Source organism: Cyprinodon variegatus, unplaced genomic scaffold (assembly GCF_000732505.1).
Source record: "Cyprinodon variegatus isolate N-32 unplaced genomic scaffold, C_variegatus-1.0 Scaffold34, whole genome shotgun sequence".
Lineage (NCBI taxonomy): Eukaryota > Metazoa > Chordata > Actinopteri > Cyprinodontiformes > Cyprinodontidae > Cyprinodon > Cyprinodon variegatus.
The window spans coordinates 587,463-611,037 of NW_015150487.1; the positions used below are offsets into that span (position 1 = coordinate 587,463).

Below are 23,575 nucleotides of genomic sequence, written 5' to 3' on the forward strand. Positions count from 1 at the left end.
GTACATCAGAAGCATCCACCAAATGGACTCATGGCATTAGCCATCTATTTCTTGAAGCAAAAATCTGATCAAGTCAGATAAAAAACTTTTCAAGTTGTTATCAGCTGTTTATAACATAAAAGGTTGAAATTGTTATATAGGGTTTACTATAGCCTATATTATAATTGAGCACCAAAGTAATTAAGAGTCTTAAATAATTGCTAAATGTTCAAATCTGCTAAATAAAATTATGCATGGTGCATATGCAGGGCTGCCAACTTCTCACCAAACCTTGGGGTGAGAATTGTAAATAGTTTGGGCAGGAAACATTGTCAGAGGTCAGGTGCAGCTATAGGTTGTATGTTTTCAGAGGATCTAACTGAAACAAAGTGGCAAAATGTAGAATTTGTATTGCACAGTAAATGTTACTGAGTAACAATAAGTTGTCTGTAGTTCCCATAATATACATTATCTTCTACATTTTGGTGATTTTTAGAGAACTGAAGTAAAGCAGAATGTGCCGTCCTGAAATACTTGCATCTTAAATATACTTAAAACTGAGAATTTCACAACGTTGTTTAATAATTATTCTCTGCAGTTCAAGTAAATTAAACAATGAGGAACTACCAGCACTGATACAGGAACCAGCGTAATCGAAACCTGAGCAAACTACACTGTGTGTGATTATTTGGTAATAGGCTAAGGATTAAAAAGCTTAATTCATTATGTTATTAGTTTTTGTTACAATTGACAAAACGGCTGAACAATTCAGACCTCCTGGGAGGCTGTAGATTTTAGAAAAACTCACCATGACAGGAGACAGCACTTCTCTGGATGTTTCGGTTTGGAAGGTGTGATGGAAATTAAGTTCTTAAACATATTCAATGGACCAAAATAAAGATAAATGAATAAGAAAAGTAACAATAAAAAGAAAAACATCCCTGTGGATTTATCGTCTATGAATCCAGGATAAATGAGCTGGTCTTTTGAAAAATAAAATGCAATGGTTCTTTTTTTCTTTTTGTGGAGCTCATATGGGTTTGAGATGCAAACCTGAAGCTTTAAGAATTAAAATATTTCTGTTGGTTTAATTACTCCCAAATTCCAACTGGAGATTATTAAACTACACTGAAAAAAAATTATGCAAATGCTTTTGGCATTTACTTTATCATATTTAGTTACTTTAACACAATAGTTTTATGTCCAACCCATGAAACAAGTGTGTTAAAATAACTAACCAGGTTGATTAAGTTAATGCCAAAAACATTTGAAGTAGACAGAGCATTTATTATTTAACTTGTGAGGAAAAACATGGACTAAAACTGGGACTAAAAAAAGCACCAGGTAAAGAGGAAATAAACCATTGGATATTATCCTTTTTAGTGTGAGAAATTGGGAATATGGAGGTGACAGGAAACCCTAGATTAAAATTTAACTAAGCAATTACTCTGATGATACCATAATTTTGTTTTTCTGTTCTGGAAATCAAGTCAAACAGCAGCGTTTCCCCCCCTGACCTTTCCAGCAGCCTGTCAGAATGAGCGCCTGTTTCGCGCAGGATGTGCCGCGGCTGCGTCCCACGCCACGCAGATAACTGCACTCTGTCAAATGAGATGCAAAGTTACTTCCTCAGACAGACAGAAGCTGCCGATCGGCTTCACTTCAACCCTCCCGCGCTGTTTGAGCGACGCCATTCTGTGGAAATCAGCTCAAACTCCGGCAGCTTATCTCTGGGCGCATATCTGATGATAGAGGCCGGCCTGTTTCAGCAGCCCGATAAGAAGCTGCGGATGAAGTCGCTCCAAGTATCTGCAGCCTCAGTGAGTCCGGTTCAACAGGAAACCAGAGCAAGCCCGCCGCTGAAACACAACTGCAACCTGCAGCACTGAGCATGCAGGTAAAATCTATCTCTGTTCATTTCTCATTTTTGTGCAGAGATAGTTGAATACTTCAGCTCAACTTTTTACATTTTATTTCTACTTTCTTGGTCTTAACTTTGATTACCTTTAATATAGATTTTTGTCCTTTGAATGCTGTCCTTATATCTAAATGTAGTCATTTTTTAAATTGACCTATTAGTTAAATGATGCACATAGGCTCTTAGTTTTTGCTGGCATCACACACTTTGTTGATTAAAAAAGTGGCTCATAAAGATGGAGATAGAAGAGGCCAGGATAGAGCGGTGCAAATTTTAGAAGAGATAAGTTTCTTCTCCTGGTAAGTTAGTTTATGTATAAAGGTTTCTGATTCATAGCGTTTGTCCTTATGTGCCATAGGCTATTTGTTATGTTTCCCAAATCGGATTGGATTCTGAGTTGATGTGTCACCTTAGTTTTGTCTTGGTCCAAGTATATGTTCATCGTTCATTACATAGTAGTGTATAAGATGTTGTACTGTAGTCTAAACTTACAGCTACATGTTTAAACATAGAGGTACCTGTAATCTTACAGCTGAAATAATGCAATTGGGGATAGAATGGTAGTGGTGCCACATTTGGACTGAAAAACTTTCTAAAATTCAGCAAGAAACGTGAATTTAGGAAGTGTTTCCCCTGCCGTCTTCTATCCATTTGAAAAAGTTTAAATGGATTTTGTAAAGCCGATCTAGAAAGTTAGTGTATTGCATCATTGCCACTTTACTGCATTGATGCAATCATTTATCGTTAATTTGATAACTAGTTGTTTTGACATACGAAAGGAAATTGTGTCCATTCTTAATAGATTCCAGTTATTTTGCACTCAGCATTTTCCGGTTTGTCTGGTCAGATTCTCTAACTCTCTAACTGGTTGTCAGTAGGAGACTGACCTGAACAACAGGAATTTGGCAGTGAATAAAAAGAAGGTGTTATGCCAATAAAGCCTCAGCAATTCATATATGGTTTTAACTGCCTGTTAGCTGAATGGCAGCCATTCTGGTGAAATATGTCACCAGGATTGTGGTCACATTTTAATGTTGTGCCGGTCTATTTAATGTCGGTATTAAATAGACCATGTTGGCCTGCATGTTAATTCAGAAAGCTGGAGGTGTTATTTGGTTCTTTCTTTGCTTTTGGGTATGGTTTGTGATTTTGAAAAAGTAAAATGATATTCTTTGATGTCTAGAAATCTAGAATGACTGCCTTCAGTGTGTAGTACTTCCTATAAATGTCTGAGTTGTTACATGTGTTTTATGGTTTGGAGTATGCCAACAAAACATGTTTAAAAAAAAAAAAAATAGTTTGACCTTTCAGTTTGACCTGATCCACCCATTGAGGTTTGTTGATATTCTTGTTGTCACCCATGCCCTTCTCTTTTAGCTTTTCTATGCACTTTGGTGTGCAGTAGAAGCCATGGTCTTTATTCTCCTTGCTACGTTGGTGAGCTCCTTTAATTTCTCCCAACTAACCTGGTATATCTGATATGACCGATCACACCCATGGCCAATCAGGGAACAAATAAGCAAAGCAGTATCAGGAAAGCTTGCAAATCTAACTCACTGACGTTAATGTTTAGTTTTATTTAAAATAAAAAATCAACACCTTTTCTCCCTTTTGCAAAATAATGCAACATATCGATTACTAAAGTTACAGTTGAATAACCTAAATATAAAATTCTTTACTTATTACACAGAAAAACATCCTTTTTTTTTTCAAATTTTCTCTATATAAAGTAGCACTGGAAGCATAGCAAGATGGAATCAGTTGGTTAATGGGGCCATTCAGTCAACCCTGCAGCCAGAGTTGTTTTAAAGTAGGGTTACTTTAATAAGAACAATGGGTGGAGATCATTTGGTTTGATTATTTGTGTTTCTCCACAGAAAATATTTCCTAGCAGCCTAATTTGTCTATCTTATAAGTATGGGTCAGGTATAGAAAACTGATTTCAGTCAGATGTCCAGCCAGCTGTATGCATACTTTTTCAATAACCAAATTTTACTTTTAACCCCCTTTGGATGAGGTGGTTGCATCTGGTTTTTAATTGCAGCAAGAAAGTTCCAGGATCGATTCTTGGTCGAGGGTCTTTCTGCTTTGAGTTTGCATGTTCTCCCTGTGCATGTGTGGGTTCTCTCCAGGTACTCCGGCTTCCTTTCAAAGTCCAAAAACATGACTGTTAGGTTAATTGGCTTTTCTAAATTCTCCTTAGGTCGGAGTGAGTGTGTGTCCTTTTGCCTCTGTGTTGCCCTGCGATAGACTGGCGACCTATTCAGGGTGTACCCCGTCTTTCGCCCATAGACAGCTGGGGATAGGCACCATTTAATAATAACATTTTATTTGATTACAATGCTTTCAAATCCTAAAATCTTATAGCCTCAATCTAGTAAATTAAGCAGCATTTCAGACGTTAAACTTCTTTTATTTTTCTGTCTTCGTATTGCAGTTTTAACCCATGATGTTCTGCAGCTGTTTGTGAGTTGAGATGATGGATACGCCATCGTCCACCATCAGGCGGCGAGCCTGGATCAACAGCAGCCGACAGTGGCCAACTGTAGAAGATCCAGAGGGTCCGCTGTCAAACGTTGCAGCCTCAGCCTCCATAGCAGATGATGATGACGTCTTTTCTGATGGTTAGAGCAAAGACATTACTATGTGGAAAGCTCATTGCATTGTAGTTTTGAAGCAGGTTTTTTCTTTACTTTATAAAACTGAACAAGAAATTCGGTTTTTAAAGCATACCCTGTTTATTTTAGTAAGAGTACTTATATGTGTCATTTTCACAGCTGGCTTCACTGGAAAGATTGAGAACTGGCTGCTTGGTTGTGGGTGAGTCAAATTGTTTTGTTCTTTAATGAGCTCATAACTGCTTACTTTTAGCATTTTCCAGCTGTAAGATCTATATCACTGGAAACTACAGCAAACAACAGAACACAGAGTGGAAACTCTCTGAAGTCAGACGGTGCAGGAAGGTAGCTCTGTCAGGTTGCTACATAGAAATGTTTTTTTTCTTCTGCTGCAGTAGCCTGAGGTGATACATTCTTATAGTTCCAATGGAAACAGAGAATAAGAAAAGTAAGCTTGCAATCAACCACAAACTGAGCACACAAAGGTGGCTTTCTCCTAAGTTAGTTTTTTTTTGTTGTCGTTGGTTTACCAATGCTTATAAGATTTAAAAGAAAACAAAAGGCTATTAAAAAAAAGTATAATCGTCGTATTTAAAGTTACCTTTTGGTTTAAGTTGAAAGAAATACAAATTTCCTTTGTGTTTAACTAAAATAACCGTTGGAAGCAGGAACAATATTTTATTGCTTTAAATGTCATTGGGAAAGAAACACTTATGAAATACAGAAACAGGCTAGATGACAGTAAATCATCATCTACTGTAAGTGGGGCCCTGAAACCCCTGCCGGGAGCATTAGAGAATGGCTGAATGTGGTTGAATGCTTTCTCAGAAGTGAAAACGAAAATAAGCTGTTTGGCTTAGCGTTAACCTGAATGCTAATACTTCTACAAGAGGAAGTTGCAAGACCTCAGCAGCCAATTGAAAACTGCTGGTTATAAAGTGTCCAAAAAAAACTTTCACTGTAACCTTAGCTGCTTACATTTGTTACATTAAGCCAGAAATGCAAACAACACCCCACGTTTGATAGAAGCATGCAAATGAAACAGGCTTAATTTGTGTGTTCATGTTATGTGTTTAAAACTGCAATGTGTTTCACAGATCTGATGTCAGCTTGGCGAACAAAGGCCAGCTAAGTTTTGGTGAGATATGTCCCTTGCTATTACCTACTAGATATTATTTTGCTTGAAAAAATGGAAACTAAAAATCAAAATGTATTCAAATGTTTATAGTTTAGTAAAACTCATATTTGTCATTTTCATGTAGAGTTTTTACTTGAAAACTTCTTCAACCTGTGTTTAATAGCAGAATTATGTAAAATGTTTTTAGTAATATATTACCTGATCTATGTTTAGAATTTAACTGATGATCCTCATTCAACTTAATGAGGAAAGGAATTTATAAATGTGATAACTTAATATGACATAAGGTTGAATTGCAGGATAAACACAGTTTTCCAGATTCAGTATCATGTTCACTCAGATGAGCTCATATTGTAAATGCACACATTGAATAAATGCAAATGCTGCAGATATTTAAGCCAATATCCCTAGTTTACATTTTGCATGCAGCATTTGCATGATGTCTAATTTAGAACACAAATAAATCACATTTTAATATCTGATTACCCTTTTTAGACTCTGCACTTCAAGCTAACACCTGTTCTGATGATCTAAGTCTTGGAGCTGATGGTAAGTTCATACATGAACTCAAACACAAATGTCACTTTATTCTTCGAAGTATGTTACAAATGATAATTTGTACCAATGTGTTTCACAGCAGGAAGAGAAAAATTGTAAAAAGAAAATCAAAAATAATAACATAAATATAAAAAAGGTTAAGATATCAAGTTGTATTTCATTTAAAAGCCTATAAATTCATATCGCAAACAGTTTCTATTTGCTCAAAGGGAAATATTTGGTTATCTGAAACATGACTTGGCTGTTAAACTGTATTGGCAGATGCAGACAGGTAAGAGGAAGTAATGACCCAGCAAATGTTTTAAATAGGCAAATGGTTTGGTCATGGTTATTTTTAAACTCCATTAATGCATCAGCATGCAGGATTTTTTTTACACCTAAAATAGAAGCTATCCACATTTTCTTATCAGACTATTTTTTGTCCTTGCATACTAGTTTTTATGCAATGGTGATTTCCGAAGGATTAAATAACAGTTATGATAAAAGAATAACTAAAAGGATAAAAAAGATCAACATTAAGGCATGAAGTTGCTTCATTTTGTGGATTAGGAAAGAACAGAGTGTAAAAGAACTTAGTGGAAATCCCACAGCTCTAGCTCTATGAGAACTGGTGGTATTTGAAGTTATCTGAGCATCGTTTAAATCTAACAAAAAAACAAACTTTCATAGTTTGGACACAGATGTTTTGTTTATTTTTCAGATTAACTCTGACGATTCACTATTAAATCTAGGTCATAGATTACGATGATTTTGTTTGAGCTGTTTTGTCACACTAAAACAGTTTTCAATATCAAACAAATTTGGATATCATACATAGATGTTTGAATTAAATACCAAATTTAGCTTTTAAAACATGTTTAATAAATATAAGACCTGTGTTATCAATACAATGCTTAAATAAAACCTCTGAAAACAGGAGGTAGGTTAAAAGATTTGAAAAAAACATGTAATGTTTATTTTATTTTCTCAGCCTCTGTTTTAAACTTTGGGGAAACTCCAAAAACCTGTGGGTAAGTAGAAACTATTTACTGTTTAAACTGTTTTCTACACATCTCATCAGATCATAACTGATGGGATTTAGTCTTTAATGTCCAAAATAATTACGTTATTATTATCAAAAATGCAGGTTTTATGGCACAGCAATGTGGTAGAATTTCTCTAGAAATTATTACTAGATATTATTACTAGAATTTGTGTGGTAAATAAAGTTAATGCACGGTATAGTTTATCTGATCACATTAAATTGATCACTATATGGAAATCTACCCAACACCTTCAAATGAATCTAAATATACTAAAGCATTTTTTCAAAACTGTTGTTGATTGGTCGGTTTGCTTATTTTTATTTCTTGTTTATCATGGCCAGGCAACCTTTTCTCACAAAACAGCCCAGCAGGATCAGGAGCAGGTTTGTTGTTTACTCCATCCTCAAACTCAGAATATATGCAGTATATTCTGGTATTAGTTCCAGAGAGCTTGTTAATTCATTTGTCCCTGCTTTGATAGTTTGACTATCATAACGATTCACACATCTGATTTTTAGTGCACCCCGTCAGAAACTATGCCCACCATCATTGAACCTGGGCCACAGCATGGCCTCCAGCTGCCTTTCCTCCTCCACTTGGAAAACCGTGTCAAGGTGAGGCTGGAAAATTGTAAAATGCCATAGAAATATTATTTTGTATAGATTTTTTTGACTGATTTGGCTTAATAACTGCTCTCATTAAATTGTTGTTTCAGTAAATGATCTTTGTTCTCCATCTAAATACTTTTTGATCTCTAAATTAGCTGAAGGTCATTTTTCAATGGTTGATTAACCAGTTTATCCGAACAGCTGTTTTAGCACCACATTGTTTAGAGGGTTGTGAAGGTTTTTCTGAAGTTTTGAGGGGGTTTAAAATGTGAAAAACAGTCAAGCGCATTGATAACACGGTTTTCAAACCTGCTGTTGGTACTTTTGGCAGTCATAGCTGCCAAGGCCTGTTGGAAAATGAAATCCTCCTCTCCATAGGGCTTTTCAGCAGAGGGATACATTAAGTGCTCTAAATCCTGGTGATGGTTGCATGTATCTTTGACCTCATAAAACACTGTGGACCACCACCACAGATTTTGTGCCTTTACAAGCTTTGGGTTTTGAAAAGAAATGGGTAATTCACATTCCTCTGAAGAGAGGACTTTGGACCTGAGAAACAAAACAAAACCGTTATTTTTCTGTTTAGCCTGGCTGAGACATTTTTGAGGTTGTCTCTGGTTAATAAGTTGATGTAACATGATACAATGAATCCTGTTGGTTGATCCTCATGTCTTTGAAACGTAAGTGTTGTGGCTCCTGGAGCTCTGAGTCTAGGCACAGCTCACACCCTGTCAATCGGCTCCAACTACCGTACATAAATTGGTTTTGTTTTGCCGTTTAGTTAAAGCTGTGGTTCCACCTTTTATTTATAAATTCTCTTTTGCCAAGCTTAAATTTCATATCTATGCTGCTGTATGCATATCTATATAACATGCAGCAAAGTCACAAATGACTTTAGCAGGTTACTTATACAGAATGATAAGCAGATACAGATAATATAAATAAAACAAAAATAAATAAATAAAGTAACTGGATTCTCTACTAAGAAGAAAAAGATGAGAACAGAAATGGGCTTTTTTCAGCTTTGCATTGTTTTGCTTGGACAGAGTCTGCTTTTCTAGTAATGAACTGGAAAACTCCAGTCAGAAGTTCTCCCTATTACTGTGTTGGTCTTAACATCCCATTTGTGTATTTTAAAGCATTTTCTTATCAGTCTAGTGTAAAATTCATTTTTCTGATGAATTGTTGTAGTGGTTGCAAGTATAAATCCATGAAATTAACCGGAAATGCTTGAATATCTCTGTATATATAAAACCAAGTTTCATTTTAAAATACATTTTTGAAATTAATCAATGTTGTGATTCTTATTATTTCAAATAAACCTGTATATGTGTGTGGGGGGTTTCTTTCAGTGTGTCAGAGGTTTTGCAAATCTACTCAGAGGATGCAGAGGAGACTCTATATGAGCTTGGTTTTGGCTGTGAAGAACCTCAGGTCACTGTACGCATCCCACCACGATTCTTTACCTTCCCCTCTCAGGCTCAGGGCATCAACTTTCGCCTCTTCCTGGATGCCCAGATCCGCCGTATAAGAGAGGAAGACCCCAGCCTTTCACTTGCTAGTATGGATTCGTTACATCTCTCTATCTATATGTCAGTGGAGTCAGCTTGTTTGTTAGATGTGTGAAGCAGTGAAATTGTTGCCAACTGTTTGTTAAAATACTATTCTTCTCACAGGTCGCTTCAGACAAGTGCAAGTTCTCACAGCCATGGCCAATGCCTTCTATTCCCTCTACTCCCACGTGTCTCGGACTCCCCTCCAGAAGCTGGCCACACCGGAGTTCACCTTCTCATCTCCAGTGGAGAGGATGGAACGGTTTAGGACCAGCATCCGCAGCGAGCCTCGCTCTCCTGTGGAGAGGCTAAAGGACACTGTGAACAAGATGTGCCTTTACACCGGCTCTCCACGGGGGTCGGAGTCCACCTCTCCACAGCCATCACCCAGAAAGAGATCCAGCCTTCCTGAAGTGGTGGATATAATGCTGAGATCCAAGACTGGGAGTGCTAAGAAGCTGGATTTGGGGGGAAATGACAGGTGTGGATCTTGTGGGGATTTGAGTCTGCTAATAGATAGTGAAGATATGGAGAAAACGCAGCCGACTGTAGCGGATACAGACTTTTATCAGCGGGGAAATAAAAGCCTCGAGGAGACACTGGACACTAAACATGCAGATAATGCTGATCATTTCTTCCAAGCAGATGACGTGAGAACATCTCTAACGTCATCTTTATCAGGAGAAACTGTGATAGAAACAGCGACTCTGTTGGCTTTGGATCAGGACTCATGTTTGACACCAAGTGACACAAGGACAGGTGGGCTGAATCCTGGAGCCAAAGTAGCATATGATCTAGTCTGCCCTCAAATCGTGGAGAGTGTACATCGAGCTCCTTTTTCCTGTCAGAACAAGAACCGATTCATCCATATCACTCGGACATCAAGTAGAGATCGGCCGTGTTCTCCATCACAGAAACCTGCACAAGAAATCCTTTCCTCTGAGCCAGATGAGGACCAACCCCTGGAGGGATCCGGATCACATAGTGTTCAGGAGCCCAGTGGCAGCTCCGCTCCCTGCAGCATCACTGTGACTGGTTTGGAAGATGAGGATGTGTTCTCTACTTCCATTAACTCCTGCCATGCCTCACCTGCCTCCTCCAAGCGGAAACCCGCGGAGCCATTCAATGAGGAAGAGGGAAAGTACCTGAACCCTTTAACACATCCAAGCCTAGGCAAATTCTCCGGTAACCATCAGCATGTCAACTCGTTTGAGCTGGAGGAGGTACAGAAACTTTTAGGCCTTTTAAAATCCAATAAACACAGTATGATAGTGAGTTTAAATTGTGCTTTTTGTGCCTTAGTTGATTTCTCTGGAATGTAGGAAGTTTTAGTAATCTGAACCCAATGGATGAGGCAGTCTAATAACAATCATCAGTCTGTCAATGTTTAACTAAACTATATTTATTAGTAGGTATGGAATGCTGAGAACCCTATAAAAAGGACCTTCAGTCTATAGATCTAAGTTTCTTCTTGAATTTGATCCTCATACTTAGTTTTGGCTTCTCATTTATTATTTGTTGTGGTATAATTTTTCTTTTACAAGCTTAGAACATTGAAGAGCAAAACACAAAAACAAAGCAAGAGAAATCAAATAAAATTCAAAACTAATAGTAATAGAAATTTGAATCATAAAAGAGCAACAATTGTATGAGTTCAATATAAACTTAAATCTAAAAAAGTTTGTGTTAAAAGACTCTGGTTCATGTTACCGCCTCCACCACTTTGACCCAGTATTTGGTCTCTTCTGCTTCTACCACTACCCACATTATGGCATCAATTTATCAACTGATTTGATTCTATATGAAAAATGCACTGAGCAAAAACCTTTCTGAAATATGACAGATAACGACCCTCTGCCCGAACCAAATTAACTCTTACTCTGCAAAAAATATCAATCTAAGTATTTTTTTCTGAAAATAGGGGATTTTATTTCTTTAATTTAGCAGATAAGTGAGACACATTACCAATCAAATAAGACAATTTACATTTAAAATAAGAAAAAACAACTGCAGTGTCTTATTTCAAGCGCATAATATCTCATTATTTTTTTAAGGGTAAAAATACTAATTTCAGTGGCAGCTCATCTTATGTACATACTCAAATTAAGGATAAATACATATTTTAGGACTTTTTTTCTGATTTTTCAGAACATTTTTGCTGTGACCTCCCAGTGAAACATAACAGAAGTAAAAAAAATCTTTTTTTGTTCTTGTCAAAGCAGTGCAGAGCCCTTTTCATCTACTGACATAATTTCCTCCCTGAAATCATAATTTCGCAGAAAGCACTAAAATAGTTTCAATTTTACGTTTTTTTATTTTATTACTGGAATACAGGGAAAATCTGGGAGCTAGTAAACAAAGAAAAAAAAAAGAGCTTAACTTAGCATATTTAGTGGTTTCTTTATTCAACTTGGTTAAACAAAATGTATCTTTGTTAAATATGTTTGAACCCCTCTGCCTCAATAGGTGCATAGTGCAGGGGAGGAAGATTTTGGACAACCAGACACTGCAACAGTCACTTCATCACACTCCAGGAAACATTCGAACAAAGGTAACACATTTTTATTTTTGACTTTTTGCATCAAAACTTGACAAAACCAATGTTTCCTTTATACATTTTGGTCTGTAAACATTCTAGCGCCATGACAGCTGACATGAACGAGTGAGAAAAGGATGTTATCAGCTTACGCTTCAACAGCCGCCTATGTGTTAAACATGTTTGCAAGTTTTATTTATCTGCTTCTTCTTTCTCGGTTAAAGAAAATGTTATTAATTAAAGGCTCATTTTAGGGCATCATCAATTCATTTGTTGCGGTCAGCTAAGTGATTCTGACAGCAGCTGTTTTGCTGCCTGTCCACAGATGAGTAAAGTTGATAGAAATATCCCAAAGACTTGCAGCTGTAATTGCTGTGAATATGCATCAGGAGGGAGAACATAAATGCAAGCTACATAATTCAGATTTTCTTATAAAAAAAAACAGGTATTATTACTCAACTGTTTACTACTTTGTTTTAGTAAATAACATAACAAACACATAACAAATGAGGAAATTTGATGGGATTTGAACACTTTCTAATGTTGTGGAAGCGTGAGAGGCACATCTGTATACAGGTCACTGAGCAGGTGTCTTCTTCAAGGGGAAGCAATGCTTTTTCCTTTGCAAAATTCGGGTTAGACTGCAGCTGCTATGCAGTTTGTAGTTTGCAGAACCTGGAGAAGAGCTGAATGTTTTCCTCTGCTGGCTGTGTAGGTGAAGTGGTCCGAGGTGACAGCATGCAGTCCGACAGCAGCGGCTACGCAGATGAAGAAGTCATCCCGTCACCGGACAGACACAGCAGGTGACGCAGAGGAACGGCAGGACTGAAGCTTACGACAGGAAATGGAAACCTTTTCAGCTTCCAACGTGGATCTGAGCACTGACTTTACATAAACTCTCTTAAAATGTAAAGGATCCATTCCTCTCACCATTATGTATTTGTCTTGTCTGGAGGCAGCCTTTGTTTGTTAGCCTGATGCATAATTTGACCTTACTGGAAATCTTTATCACCCCATTCGCATATACACCGGGTTATAGAAACTATCATGCTAAACTGGAAACAGTAAGGTGCATTTACTGAAGGGCAAAGAGTAAGATGAGCATTTTATGGGATTCAGTTTATGATAATGTAGGGAAGCTAGACTTCCCAGCATCCAAGGGGGTTGGGGGTTGACAGACACTTTGGCTCTTTTTGACTGCTTTCATAGTCTGTTTTCATGCAGCTATTTTTTTATGTTTAAGGGGGCTACTCAAAAATAAACTAAAAAAACAACATGCTTGTATGAAATGGTAAATGCCCTGTAGTAGAATAGAGGTTATTGAGTCCTGCCCTCAGCCTCACTGACGCATCTAAAGTGCTCAAGACCACAACAGCTGAGGCGGACGGACTGAGGCTCCAACCGGCAGCACAAACTCCTGCAACCTACGCTACTGTGTTCCCCACAAAAACATAAGAAAAAAGAAAAACAAAGACTTGGACAGCGGGATGTGATGGAATAGACTTTTAATCAGGGTAAAAAACAGCCTTAAATCTTACAAAAATGTTTTTGATATCAACGATGTCCATTAAACCTCATATTTGTATTTTTACATATAAAAGTGCCTACACAGACAGCAACCAAATTTAAATAAAAACTGGCTTTTAACTTCCTTGTTTTAATGATTAGGAAAAACCCAAAATTGTTTGCATACCTGCCTTTTCTAACAATGGTTACAACATACAGAAATGTCCCACTTTGCACAGTCACATACAATAGAAGAGAGTTACAAATCTATTTACCAATACATAATGCAGTAGTTACAGATTATGGTGAAACAGACAAATAGAGAGTGAGCAGAACAGCACTGCTTTCTCATCATCACAGTTAAAGTGAAAAAAACAAAAAATGTGACAGTGATGATAATTACATGCATAACTTGGTAGAGGTAATAATTTGGTATTTGAATTTTGAAAGTCCGGTTCAACACATATGTTATAAGTGTGCTTCGGTGGCACAGTGGTTTACACGTGCGACCAATGTATGGAGGCCTTTAGTCCTCCACATAGCTGACCCGGGATCCAATCTGACCTGTGGTCCTTGGTCACATGTCCCCCACTTTCATGTCAGCCCACTATATAAAAAACAAACAGCCACTAGTGATTTAAAAACCCTAATAAAACAAACTTTTTCTTTACAAACTACGCTAAGGTTGCTGACTGTAAAGGACATCCTAGAAGTATGCAGGATTTATTTCAGGGTCATTACATCCATAATATTTGATAATCCAAAGCTGTTTCAACAGGATCTACACATGCGTGCAAACCTGTAATCACAGCTTTCTTCCCCTCCAACATCTTAAATTTGGATTGTGCAAAATATGTAATTTTTCATGCAGGAAAAAAGGGTTTAAATAGTTTTTGATGTTCTAATTATTTATATTATAAAAACATGCCATTTAACAAGGGTGTGTACACCACTAAGAGCCACTGGATAGAAAGTTATAGCTTTGAGTTTTAGAGTAAATGTACTTCAAAAAATGTGCATACACTAATCTTCGATTAAGGTGATGCTTATGATTTTTCTAAGGACAGTTCAGATTCTGCACCGTTCATTTATTTACAGCTCTGGTAAGAAGATGCCAAACTTTTAACTGCAGTAGCACATCTATCTACTGTGACTGTGAGGGGAATGTCCAGACATTGACCCTATATCAGCCTGAATTGGTTATTTCTCTGACTCTACAGGGGACTTTTTATTGTCATTCTCTTACGTGTGAAGATTTATTCACCTCTTACAAACTTTAATTACATGTTGTATTGTTTTTCCCATTCTAAAGAGTGGCTAATAAAATGATATTTATACCCCCATTGTAAACTAGGCCGTCATGGATTACTATTTAGAAGTTTGTGGAAACTCATCAATATAAATAACAGAAGGATCATTTAATATTACCCTTTAAAGGAAAAGTCAGTGGCACCAGGAGACGTTGCACAAATATATTTCTTGCAGACTCCAATATGGGTTGGAGCTTTCTATATGTTCCTGCATGTGCAATAAAGGATTGATGTTTTCTTTTTCTTTTTAACAAATCTGTACCAGTGGTTGCAATAAATGTTTCTAAAGTACACAGCACAGCTGACTTCATGATCTAAAGCACCCAGAAAAATGACGGTGATAACAGTGACAGGAGTCTGACCTTTAAAAACCTATGGAAGCTCATTTAAAGGAGAGAAGCTAAGCGAATTACATTTCATGACAGAGAAGAGTGTTTCTCTTGCATGCATTTGTAAGAATTGTATCGTGTTAGTGTAACTGGGGAGTTTTGTGTTGAGAGCTTCTGGAATGTGGGTTGTATGTGTGTGTTGAGCAAGGGGCGGTGTGTACTGTTATACGTGGCGTGGTTACCTGGAGAAACATGACCCGGATGTTACGTGAACCGGAAGTGGAATACACTGGCAGCCGGCGTGCTCCGGTGTGTTAGAACGAAGTGAATGGCTTTATCGCTTTATTAAGAAATTCGGCTGAAAGTTAAGTTGCAACAGTTAGACTAATAAATAGAATGTTACCTCTAAAGCCGTCATTCCTAAGTAAGAAAATATTTTGTACATTAGAACAATTAGTGACAAATATTCAAAATTGTACAAAGATGTGTTGATGAATCTTAGGCAATAAAAACAACAGTGGCACATGTAAGGACTAAAGGAAAGTACTTCATTTGTTAATTTTAGAGCAGAAAAAAGTCTCTCAATGTAGAATCTGAGGTTTCTTTCGTGTTTGTTTCCTTTTTTTTCATGTCACAAAAAATACCGCCTTTGTCCAAAAAGGAGAAGTTTGTTGGCATTTAGTGTGGTGGTGCGTCTGCGGAGAGGAAAACCGAGCAGGTCTGTCATTTCCCTCCTGCCATGATTTTTAAGTACTGCAGTGCATTGTGGGCCGCGTTGGCGCGTGCAGCATCTACGTTCTGGGCGAAACCATGGCATACTGTGATTGGCTGCGTGGACAGCTCTACCAGACATTGACACAGGCCGCTGAGGCTGCGCTCCTCTAAAACAAAACAGAGAAACAGGAGAGCAACACATTATCAGGGTCAGTTTTCATATAAATTTCAGAATTGAAAACTGTTTTAGAAAAAGATGAGACCATTTTAGCTTAGCAAACACAACCATGTTTTGTATTCATCACACCATTATTACTGATGTCTCCATTTTAATTACATCCAAGGAAAAGCAGTTTGTATTTCTCTGCACATTTTTATTTTCCATTGGTTTAATTTCCAGTCAAGGCAATCAGGATTAACAACAGAAAGGAGAACAAAGTTTTAAAAGTTAACCAGACGAAACCTGAAGTGTTTAAGGGCTATGCACAAACAAATATGCTGCAGCCTGTAGAGTCATAAAGTGCTATAATATCCTCCTGGGAGGTCAGTTTTTTAAAGTACACTGCAGTTTAAGTCTTTTGTGGTTTCTAGAGGTAAGGGCATCGAGCTTGGAATCCTGAGGTTCTGAGTTCGAGCCCCGCTCCCAGAGACTGCCACTCTGGGTCCCTGAGCAAAGACCCTTAACTCCACACTGCTCCCTGGGTGCCCCACGACGGCAGCCCACTGCTCCCCAAGGGTAGAGGTAGAGGTACATTTTTCCAATTAGAGATCAGTAAAGTTTAATTATTATTATTTTATTAAAAGGTTTTCTTTCAGGATTGTCCAAGATGTATCCCTTCTTAACAACTTTAACCACCTTCAGTCATAAATGATAATCTCACAGCCGTTTTCCACCATAAAACATCTTTTCAGGGTGTTTCCTAACACACACATTGTCCCTAGGGCTGGGCGATATGAAGAAAATCTAACATGATATATTTGGGCTATAATCACGATACACAATATATATCACAATATGTTTAAATCAACCTCAAGAACAATAGAGAACATAAAGTTGCACGGATATACTCATTCAAACTGACATGCAAATATATTTGGTTTTAAATTGAGAAGGATTCAGTGGTACTTTGTGAAAACTTAGGGTGTTTTCTAACCGCATTAATATCAAAATCCCAAATTCCAATGAAATGCCTTCAGCTTTCTGGTTGCAATGTGGAAAATGCACCGACAACACAAGATGTGTGAAAATCTTTGCAACGACTGGGTCAGGTTAACGACACATTAGGCTGAATCATGTCAACAGCTTTAAACCTCCAGTGTGGTAGGACATCGGTACAATGCTGAGGTGAATGTAGCTCTGACAGTCGGCATTCAGGGGCTCACCTAGATCAAGGTAGCTGACGTCAAAGCGCTGCTCTGCAGAAAGGTCGCTCAGCAGGGAGCAGAAATTGGAGTCAGCGGGCATTCCCAGAGGGTGGCTGCGGAGCTGGAGGATCTTCTCTCCAGCAGAGTTACGCAGAGAGTCCCACGTGCAGCTGTAGCCTTTACTTTTACCCGACTCCACTCTGCCTCCCATGTGCTTTAAATACAGGAGGGCAGGATCAGTTGGCACACAGGCTCATTTTCCCAAAAAGCAGTATCAATCATGCCTACCACAGCTAATGGAATAGCTTTTGTTTTTGTGACTGGTTCTTAAATGCTAAATCTTTTCTATACTGATTAATCCCATTTGATGATCTTTATTAACTGTAAGAGGTTTTGCATCATTCTTACAATATTAAATGTGTCTTCCTCAGCCTCAGCATCATTAGTGCTTCTCAGATCCACCGGCACGTCATGTATCCGGGAAAGCATTTTGGCGGCTGCATTTCTCTTGGCCAGCTTCTTAGACGTGCCGCTTCCTGAACATAAATAAAATAAAAAATAAAATATTAACTACTTTTTATCCAGTGGGACATAAAACTGTAAAAATTATATATTTATTTGCATGACAGGAGCTCCAATTTAACCACCAAGCTCCCTGGATCAAATAACCTAATATACAAGTTGTATGAAGACAAGGTCTAATTACCATGAAAAATAAAAATTCACGGTTTGATCCAGACTAAAAGCTCATGAGGGGTATAAGTTGATCATTTTAAAACGTACCGATTTCTACAAATCTCTCGACTCTGCAGGTCATGGTGAACTCCTTGCGATGCGCTGGACCAGACTCTTGGGTGACTGTGTACTCTGGCAAACGCCATCCTTTCTGCACCACTAACTCCTGACACAGAAATCAAACACAAAAGAGATACAAAAGGACAGCTTATGAAAAGGGAAAATAATGTGTGTTACAGAAATTGGAGGTTTCTCATGCTATAGACAGAATAGTCATAGGAAACTCTGCTGACATGATAGTAACAGAATTTCAGGCTTTGATTAGCTGTAATCAAACCACATCATCATTCAATGTAATACATTTATTATACATAAATAATGTATAATGAATCTACATAAAAGATTAATTTTACTCTTGAGTTACTGATGCAATTTGCTTTTTTAAAATATTATAATTCATTGAGTCGAGCTGTATAAGAACAATCTGCATAATAGATAATCGGTTAAAAAAAAGTAGACAAAGATCTTATTTACCTGCAGCGCTCCCACAGGGTTACATTCAGATTGCTGGGAACTGTTTGAGGTCTTCATATCTATTTGAGAACTGCAGACAGAGGGGGAAACCTCTGAAACCACATAAACCATTATCTTGCATTTGCTAAATGTTAAAATGTCAGGTCAGTCGGGAATCTATCCAGTACTTAAAATGACTCTGGATTGACATCTGTGACATAACATTTCTGAGATTTCTGACCTGTCTTCATCTACAGACACATCAACTTCGGTAAAATCTTCTTCTCCAAGAGAAACTCCAGCTGGGCCTCCCAGGCCTCCCTTTAGCATCTTCAGAGCAGCCTCGGCTGCTTTGTGCTTTGCAGCTTTCTTGCTGGGCCCTTGGCCGGTGCAGCTGATCTCTCCAACAGAGACGCGGAATGTGAAGTTGGGCTGGTGGGCCTGTCCCTCGGCCTTTAGCAGGTCGTACACTGGGGTTTTGCCTATCCGCGTTCCATACTCCTGCAGCAGACTGATGGGCGTCTTCCCGGGATTCACAGCCAGCATTTGCTCAATACTACGAAACAAGAGTAAAAACCCTGGATGATGCAGTGTAATAGAGATACAATTATGATTTTAGAACATGAAGCATAATATTCAATGCAATGACTTATACCTCTTAAATCTTAGTTTTATTAGTGGCAAACTGATTCTGGCAATAAATAATACTTTTAAGCTGAGAATGAGATGTTTTGAGTTAGACTCCCTCACACGTCAATGTTTTAATTGAAATTTTATTGTAAGTGCATATTTGGCTTTTATGTGTGTGTCTTTGTACGTATGTAATGATGTGATGTAATTTTGATGCCTATCTTGGCCAGGTCTCCCTTGCAAAAGAGATTTTTAATCTCAATGGGTATTACCTGGTTAAATAAATGATAAATAAATAAAAAAATAAAATAAACCCAAATCCAGCATCCCCTGCACACATATTAACCCTTCACAATAAGATCACCAGGAATCCTGGATCCAATATTTGGGACTAAATTAATTAAAACTTAAGAGAAAGTGATGTTGGTCTTTTCCAGCACCTGAAAAAGGACTTGGTAGGATTTTTTTTCTCACTAATATTCCACAGCACCAGCTTATCATAAACATGTGTGCCAGCTTAAATAATAATGATTAAAAAACTCTGTGTGCAGATTACATTAAAATAATTTCTTCAAATGAACTTTAGTGTTTTTATGGTGATTCAGGGAGGGAAGAACATTTCCAGAATGTTAGCAGGATGGAGAAAACTAAAACTTTGCCAAAATAAGAGCAGTTCTGTAAATGCTGAAAAAATGAAATAGACCATCTTACAGAATTAAGATTTTTCTTTTGTTGAAAAATAGCTTTTTTAATGAATCAGGTTATTATTTTATGTTTAACACTGCTTTCAAGACGTTTTATTTGGTATCAGTTATCATTTCCTGAGCTACCTTTCACAAAAGATGGGTAGCAACTAGCTACATTTAATCACTTACATTTACTTGAGTAACTTTTTTGAGGAAAAAAAAGGTACTTTTAGGAGTATTTTTACAGCATTGTGCTTTTTTACAAAGTGAAACTGCAGGGCTCGATGTTAACCATTGCCCGATCGCCCGGGGCAAGTACTTTTTATTGTCGGGAGAGTACAAATTTCATTGCATTTGCAGTGATCGCAAAAAAAATTATTTATCACTCAAAATTACTTTAAAATCACCGACATTAGCTGAAAACGACCCAGCCGGCGCCATTTTTGTTGTTTTGTACACATTCTCGCGTGATTTGAAAAAGACGCGTGATTTGAAAAAGCCGCGAGATTTTCCGCCAGATGGCGTGATTTTTGTCAACCTAGCGGTAATTTTGATGTAGTTACCAAAACTACAAACAAGCTAGAAAGCGCTATCATATGGCAGTCTTCTGTACAGTGGTCATACATTAAAAAATTTTCATTAATTTTTTTTCTCTCAGACATTGGAAAGTGCATTTAAATGTTGTAACAGACTGTTCTGTGTCTGTATGTTAAAGTTGTGTCCATCCCTGTTGCCGGGGAGCGAAAATTCGCTTGGTGTACGGCAGGGGGAGCTTGTGAGTTTTATTTTCTTCTTCTAATACATAACCAAACCTCACAAGCTCCCCCTGCCGTACACCCAGCGAACTTTCGCTCCCCGGCAACAGGGATGGACACAACTTTAACCTAAAGACACAGAACAGTCTGTTACAATGTTATAGAGCTAAACATGTTAAATTGGTGACCTGTTATGTTATTATTATTGTCTTGTTGCTGCATTTATTTTGTCAGGGAAACCTAATCCTGAGTCAGTTAAAAGTCAGGGAATTCTGATATTATGTAAGACTGTGGAAACCCTGTCAGGGTTTGATGTTAACCATTGCCCGATCGCCCGGAGCAAGTACTTTTTATTGTCGGGAGAGTACAAATTTCATAGCATTTGCCCGCCGGGCAAGTGCAGTGATCGCAAAAAAAAATTATTTATCACTCAAAATTACTTTAAAATCACTGACATTAGCTGAAAACGACCCAGCAGGCGCCATTTTTGTTGTTTTGTACACATTCTCGCGTGATTTGAAAAAGCTGCAAGATCTTCCGCCAGATGGCGTGATTTTTGTCAACCTAGCGGCAATTTTGATGTAGTTACCAAAACGACAAACAAGCTAGAAAGCGCTATCATATGGCAGTCTTCTGTACAGTGGTCATACATTAAAAAATGTTCATTAATTTTTTTCTCTCAGACATTGGAGAGGTGCATTTAAATGTTATAGAGCTAAACATGTTAAATTGGTGACCTGTTATGTTATTATTATTGTCTTGTTGCTGCATTTATTTTGTCAGGGAAAACTAATCCTGAGTCAGTTAAAAGTCAGGGAATTCTGAAATTATGTAAGACTGTGGAAACCCTGTATAAAATAACTATGTACAATAATTCTCTAGAAAAGTCACATTATATTAATAGTATTATCTTGTATAAACATACTGTGACTCTAAAATAAGTTATTCATTTGTGACATTGACTTCTATCTTGTGATTTATCTTAAGTTTTTAACCTTTTAAGTTTTTTTTTAGATTTTTAACATTACAATTTGTATTTTTCCAAGCACACAACAGTTTAAAGCAAAGTTTAGTTTGAAAAGAATGTGCAGGAAGGATTGAAAGGCATGTTAACATGGTAATGTAGGCTTGAGTTCATTATCTGAGGCATGCATATACACACCAGGAACCTGTAAAATAAAAAAATACTGAATTACAAAAAAATGTTTAAAAAACAAACATGTTTCATTGATATATATACAAAAATGAATATTAGGAACTATATTTATCAAACATTATACTGGGCAAGTGGTAAAAAACCCTTAACGTCAACCCCTGTGAAACTATAATAAAGTGTCACTAATTTTACCTCAGTAAAATTCTTGAGTGAGTAACTTCACTTAATGAATAAAAGTTTGTTTAAACCAAATCCACAGGACTTTGGCTGTTTTTCTGAAGACGTGGATAAGTGCTGAATCGTCTTCAGAAAGATGAGCGAAAGTCCAGCTACCTTCCAATTAAAGTCAGTTTTGTATTTATTGGTTAAATGTTATTTTCTGTCTTTTTAAGGTTGAGAGAAAATAAACAGTTTACCCTAATTTAAACTATTCTTACATTCTGTGATTAATTATTTTGTAAGTATTATAACTCAGAACATTTATTCTAAAGAGTGTTCATTCTAGGACCGAAACAATCGATTATTGAAATAATCATCAACTATTTTATTAATCGATTAAGATTAACTGGAGTACAGAGGTTCTAAAACGTGTCTTTAGCCACTTAGAGCAGCAATTATATCAAAATTGTAAAAAAAAAAAAAATTTAAAAGCATTTTGCATTTAAGATAAAAAAAAAATGTTTTCGTCTGTCAATATTTTCAATCCAGAACTCCTTAAGTGGAAAGGTTTTAGTTTCACCTGATTTAATTAAGAAAAAAAACCCATCATCTTTAAGGAACCTTTGGTTGTCTGATTATTGATCGATTAATCAAAAAAATAATCGACAGATTAATCAATATGCAAAATAATCTTTAGTTGCAGCCCTAGTTCATTAATTTTAATTTTTATTGTATAATTACAGGATGCTATAAGTTTATTTTTGTTGTTATTCTTTAATAAAAACAGAATTGACATATCACTTAATATTTTGTTTAATGTTACGCCATTTTGTAAAATATTAAATCAGCTGTTATAGTTATGGGTTTATCAGTTGCTTTTTGACTCTTGATTAATTATTTAAAGGCTGCTTTTGACTTTTACTTGAGTAAAAATGTGATGAAGTAGCGCTACTCTTACTTTAGTCCCATTTTAGGATGCTCTACCCACCTCTGCTTGTCAGCAGTTGAATGGGAACTAAAGTCATTAGCAGACAGAGGGGAGGATGGTTATTTAGGTGGGACAAAAAAACGGGACTTTCAGCATAACGTGAGAAGTCAGAAAACATAGCGGCTCAACACTTTACCAGTTAGCTTTACAAATTCAATAAGAGGACCTGCAAAAACTAGACATATCTTCACACATAAATATACACAGTGTAACACTGTGGCACATATTCCAACCAAATCTGAATTGATTTGTCAGTGAGCATGGATGCTGCTCTGGTCAGCCTTACCTGGAGCTCCCGGAGTTTCTCTTCCAGCTCTCCGATTCTGTCTCGTCGTTCATTACCTAAAGCGTGCAGACGGAGCCGATCGGTTTCGGATGGCAAATCCCCCCCACCAGAACATACACGAGCTTTCATTAGACGGTATTTTACTGGCCCCCTCCCCCTAAAAGATGAAGAGGCTAAAACATGATGGAAGGAAGGAAAGGAGATGAAAAAAGAACCCCCTCTGCTTCATCAAACTTCGGCCCACAATGATGACGTATATTGTGACCGCCAGTAAAACTCGACTCGTGTTTTTTTGTTTTTTGTGGTCCAAAGTCTATAAATTAGAACATCATATACATGGTAATATTTTTTGTACACATAATCCGTCCGATTACTACGGAAGAGGATTAGGGCCACTGAAAAAAAAAGAAAAAGTTAAATGATTTTTAAATTTTATTTCAGTTTGATATCAGAATTTTGACTTTAATCTCAGATTTCTGACTTTAATATCAGAATTCTGAGAAAAAAGTC

The 23,575-nt window shown here is 37.2% G+C and overlaps 2 protein-coding genes across 2 annotated transcripts; one reads left to right on the forward strand and one right to left on the reverse strand.

Moving 5' to 3' along the window:
• Window positions 1-1,585: 1,585 nt before the first annotated feature.
• LOC107103240 (sperm-specific antigen 2 homolog) lies at window positions 1,586-13,305 on the forward strand. The gene is made up of 12 exons (XM_015402820.1): window positions 1,586-1,876; window positions 4,335-4,521; window positions 4,675-4,717; window positions 5,613-5,653; window positions 6,149-6,202; window positions 7,182-7,221; window positions 7,578-7,619; window positions 7,755-7,850; window positions 9,197-9,405; window positions 9,521-10,620; window positions 11,864-11,948; window positions 12,649-13,305. Exons 2-12 carry the CDS (start codon window positions 4,374-4,376, stop codon window positions 12,738-12,740), a joined length of 1,950 nt encoding a protein of 649 aa, XP_015258306.1. The 5' UTR covers window positions 1,586-1,876; window positions 4,335-4,373; the 3' UTR covers window positions 12,741-13,305.
• A 116-nt stretch (window positions 13,306-13,421) lies between these two features.
• tarbp2 (TAR (HIV-1) RNA binding protein 2) lies at window positions 13,422-23,299 on the reverse strand. Its single transcript, XM_015402832.1, has 7 exons — window positions 23,066-23,299; window positions 18,647-18,961; window positions 18,427-18,496; window positions 17,941-18,058; window positions 17,566-17,693; window positions 17,176-17,371; window positions 13,422-15,959 (listed from the first exon to the last, which is right to left on the reverse strand). The coding sequence occupies exons 1-7, from the start codon at window positions 23,116-23,118 to the stop codon at window positions 15,802-15,804; spliced, it is 1,038 nt and encodes a 345-aa protein (XP_015258318.1). The 5' UTR covers window positions 23,119-23,299; the 3' UTR covers window positions 13,422-15,801.
• Window positions 23,300-23,575: the final 276 nt, after the last annotated feature.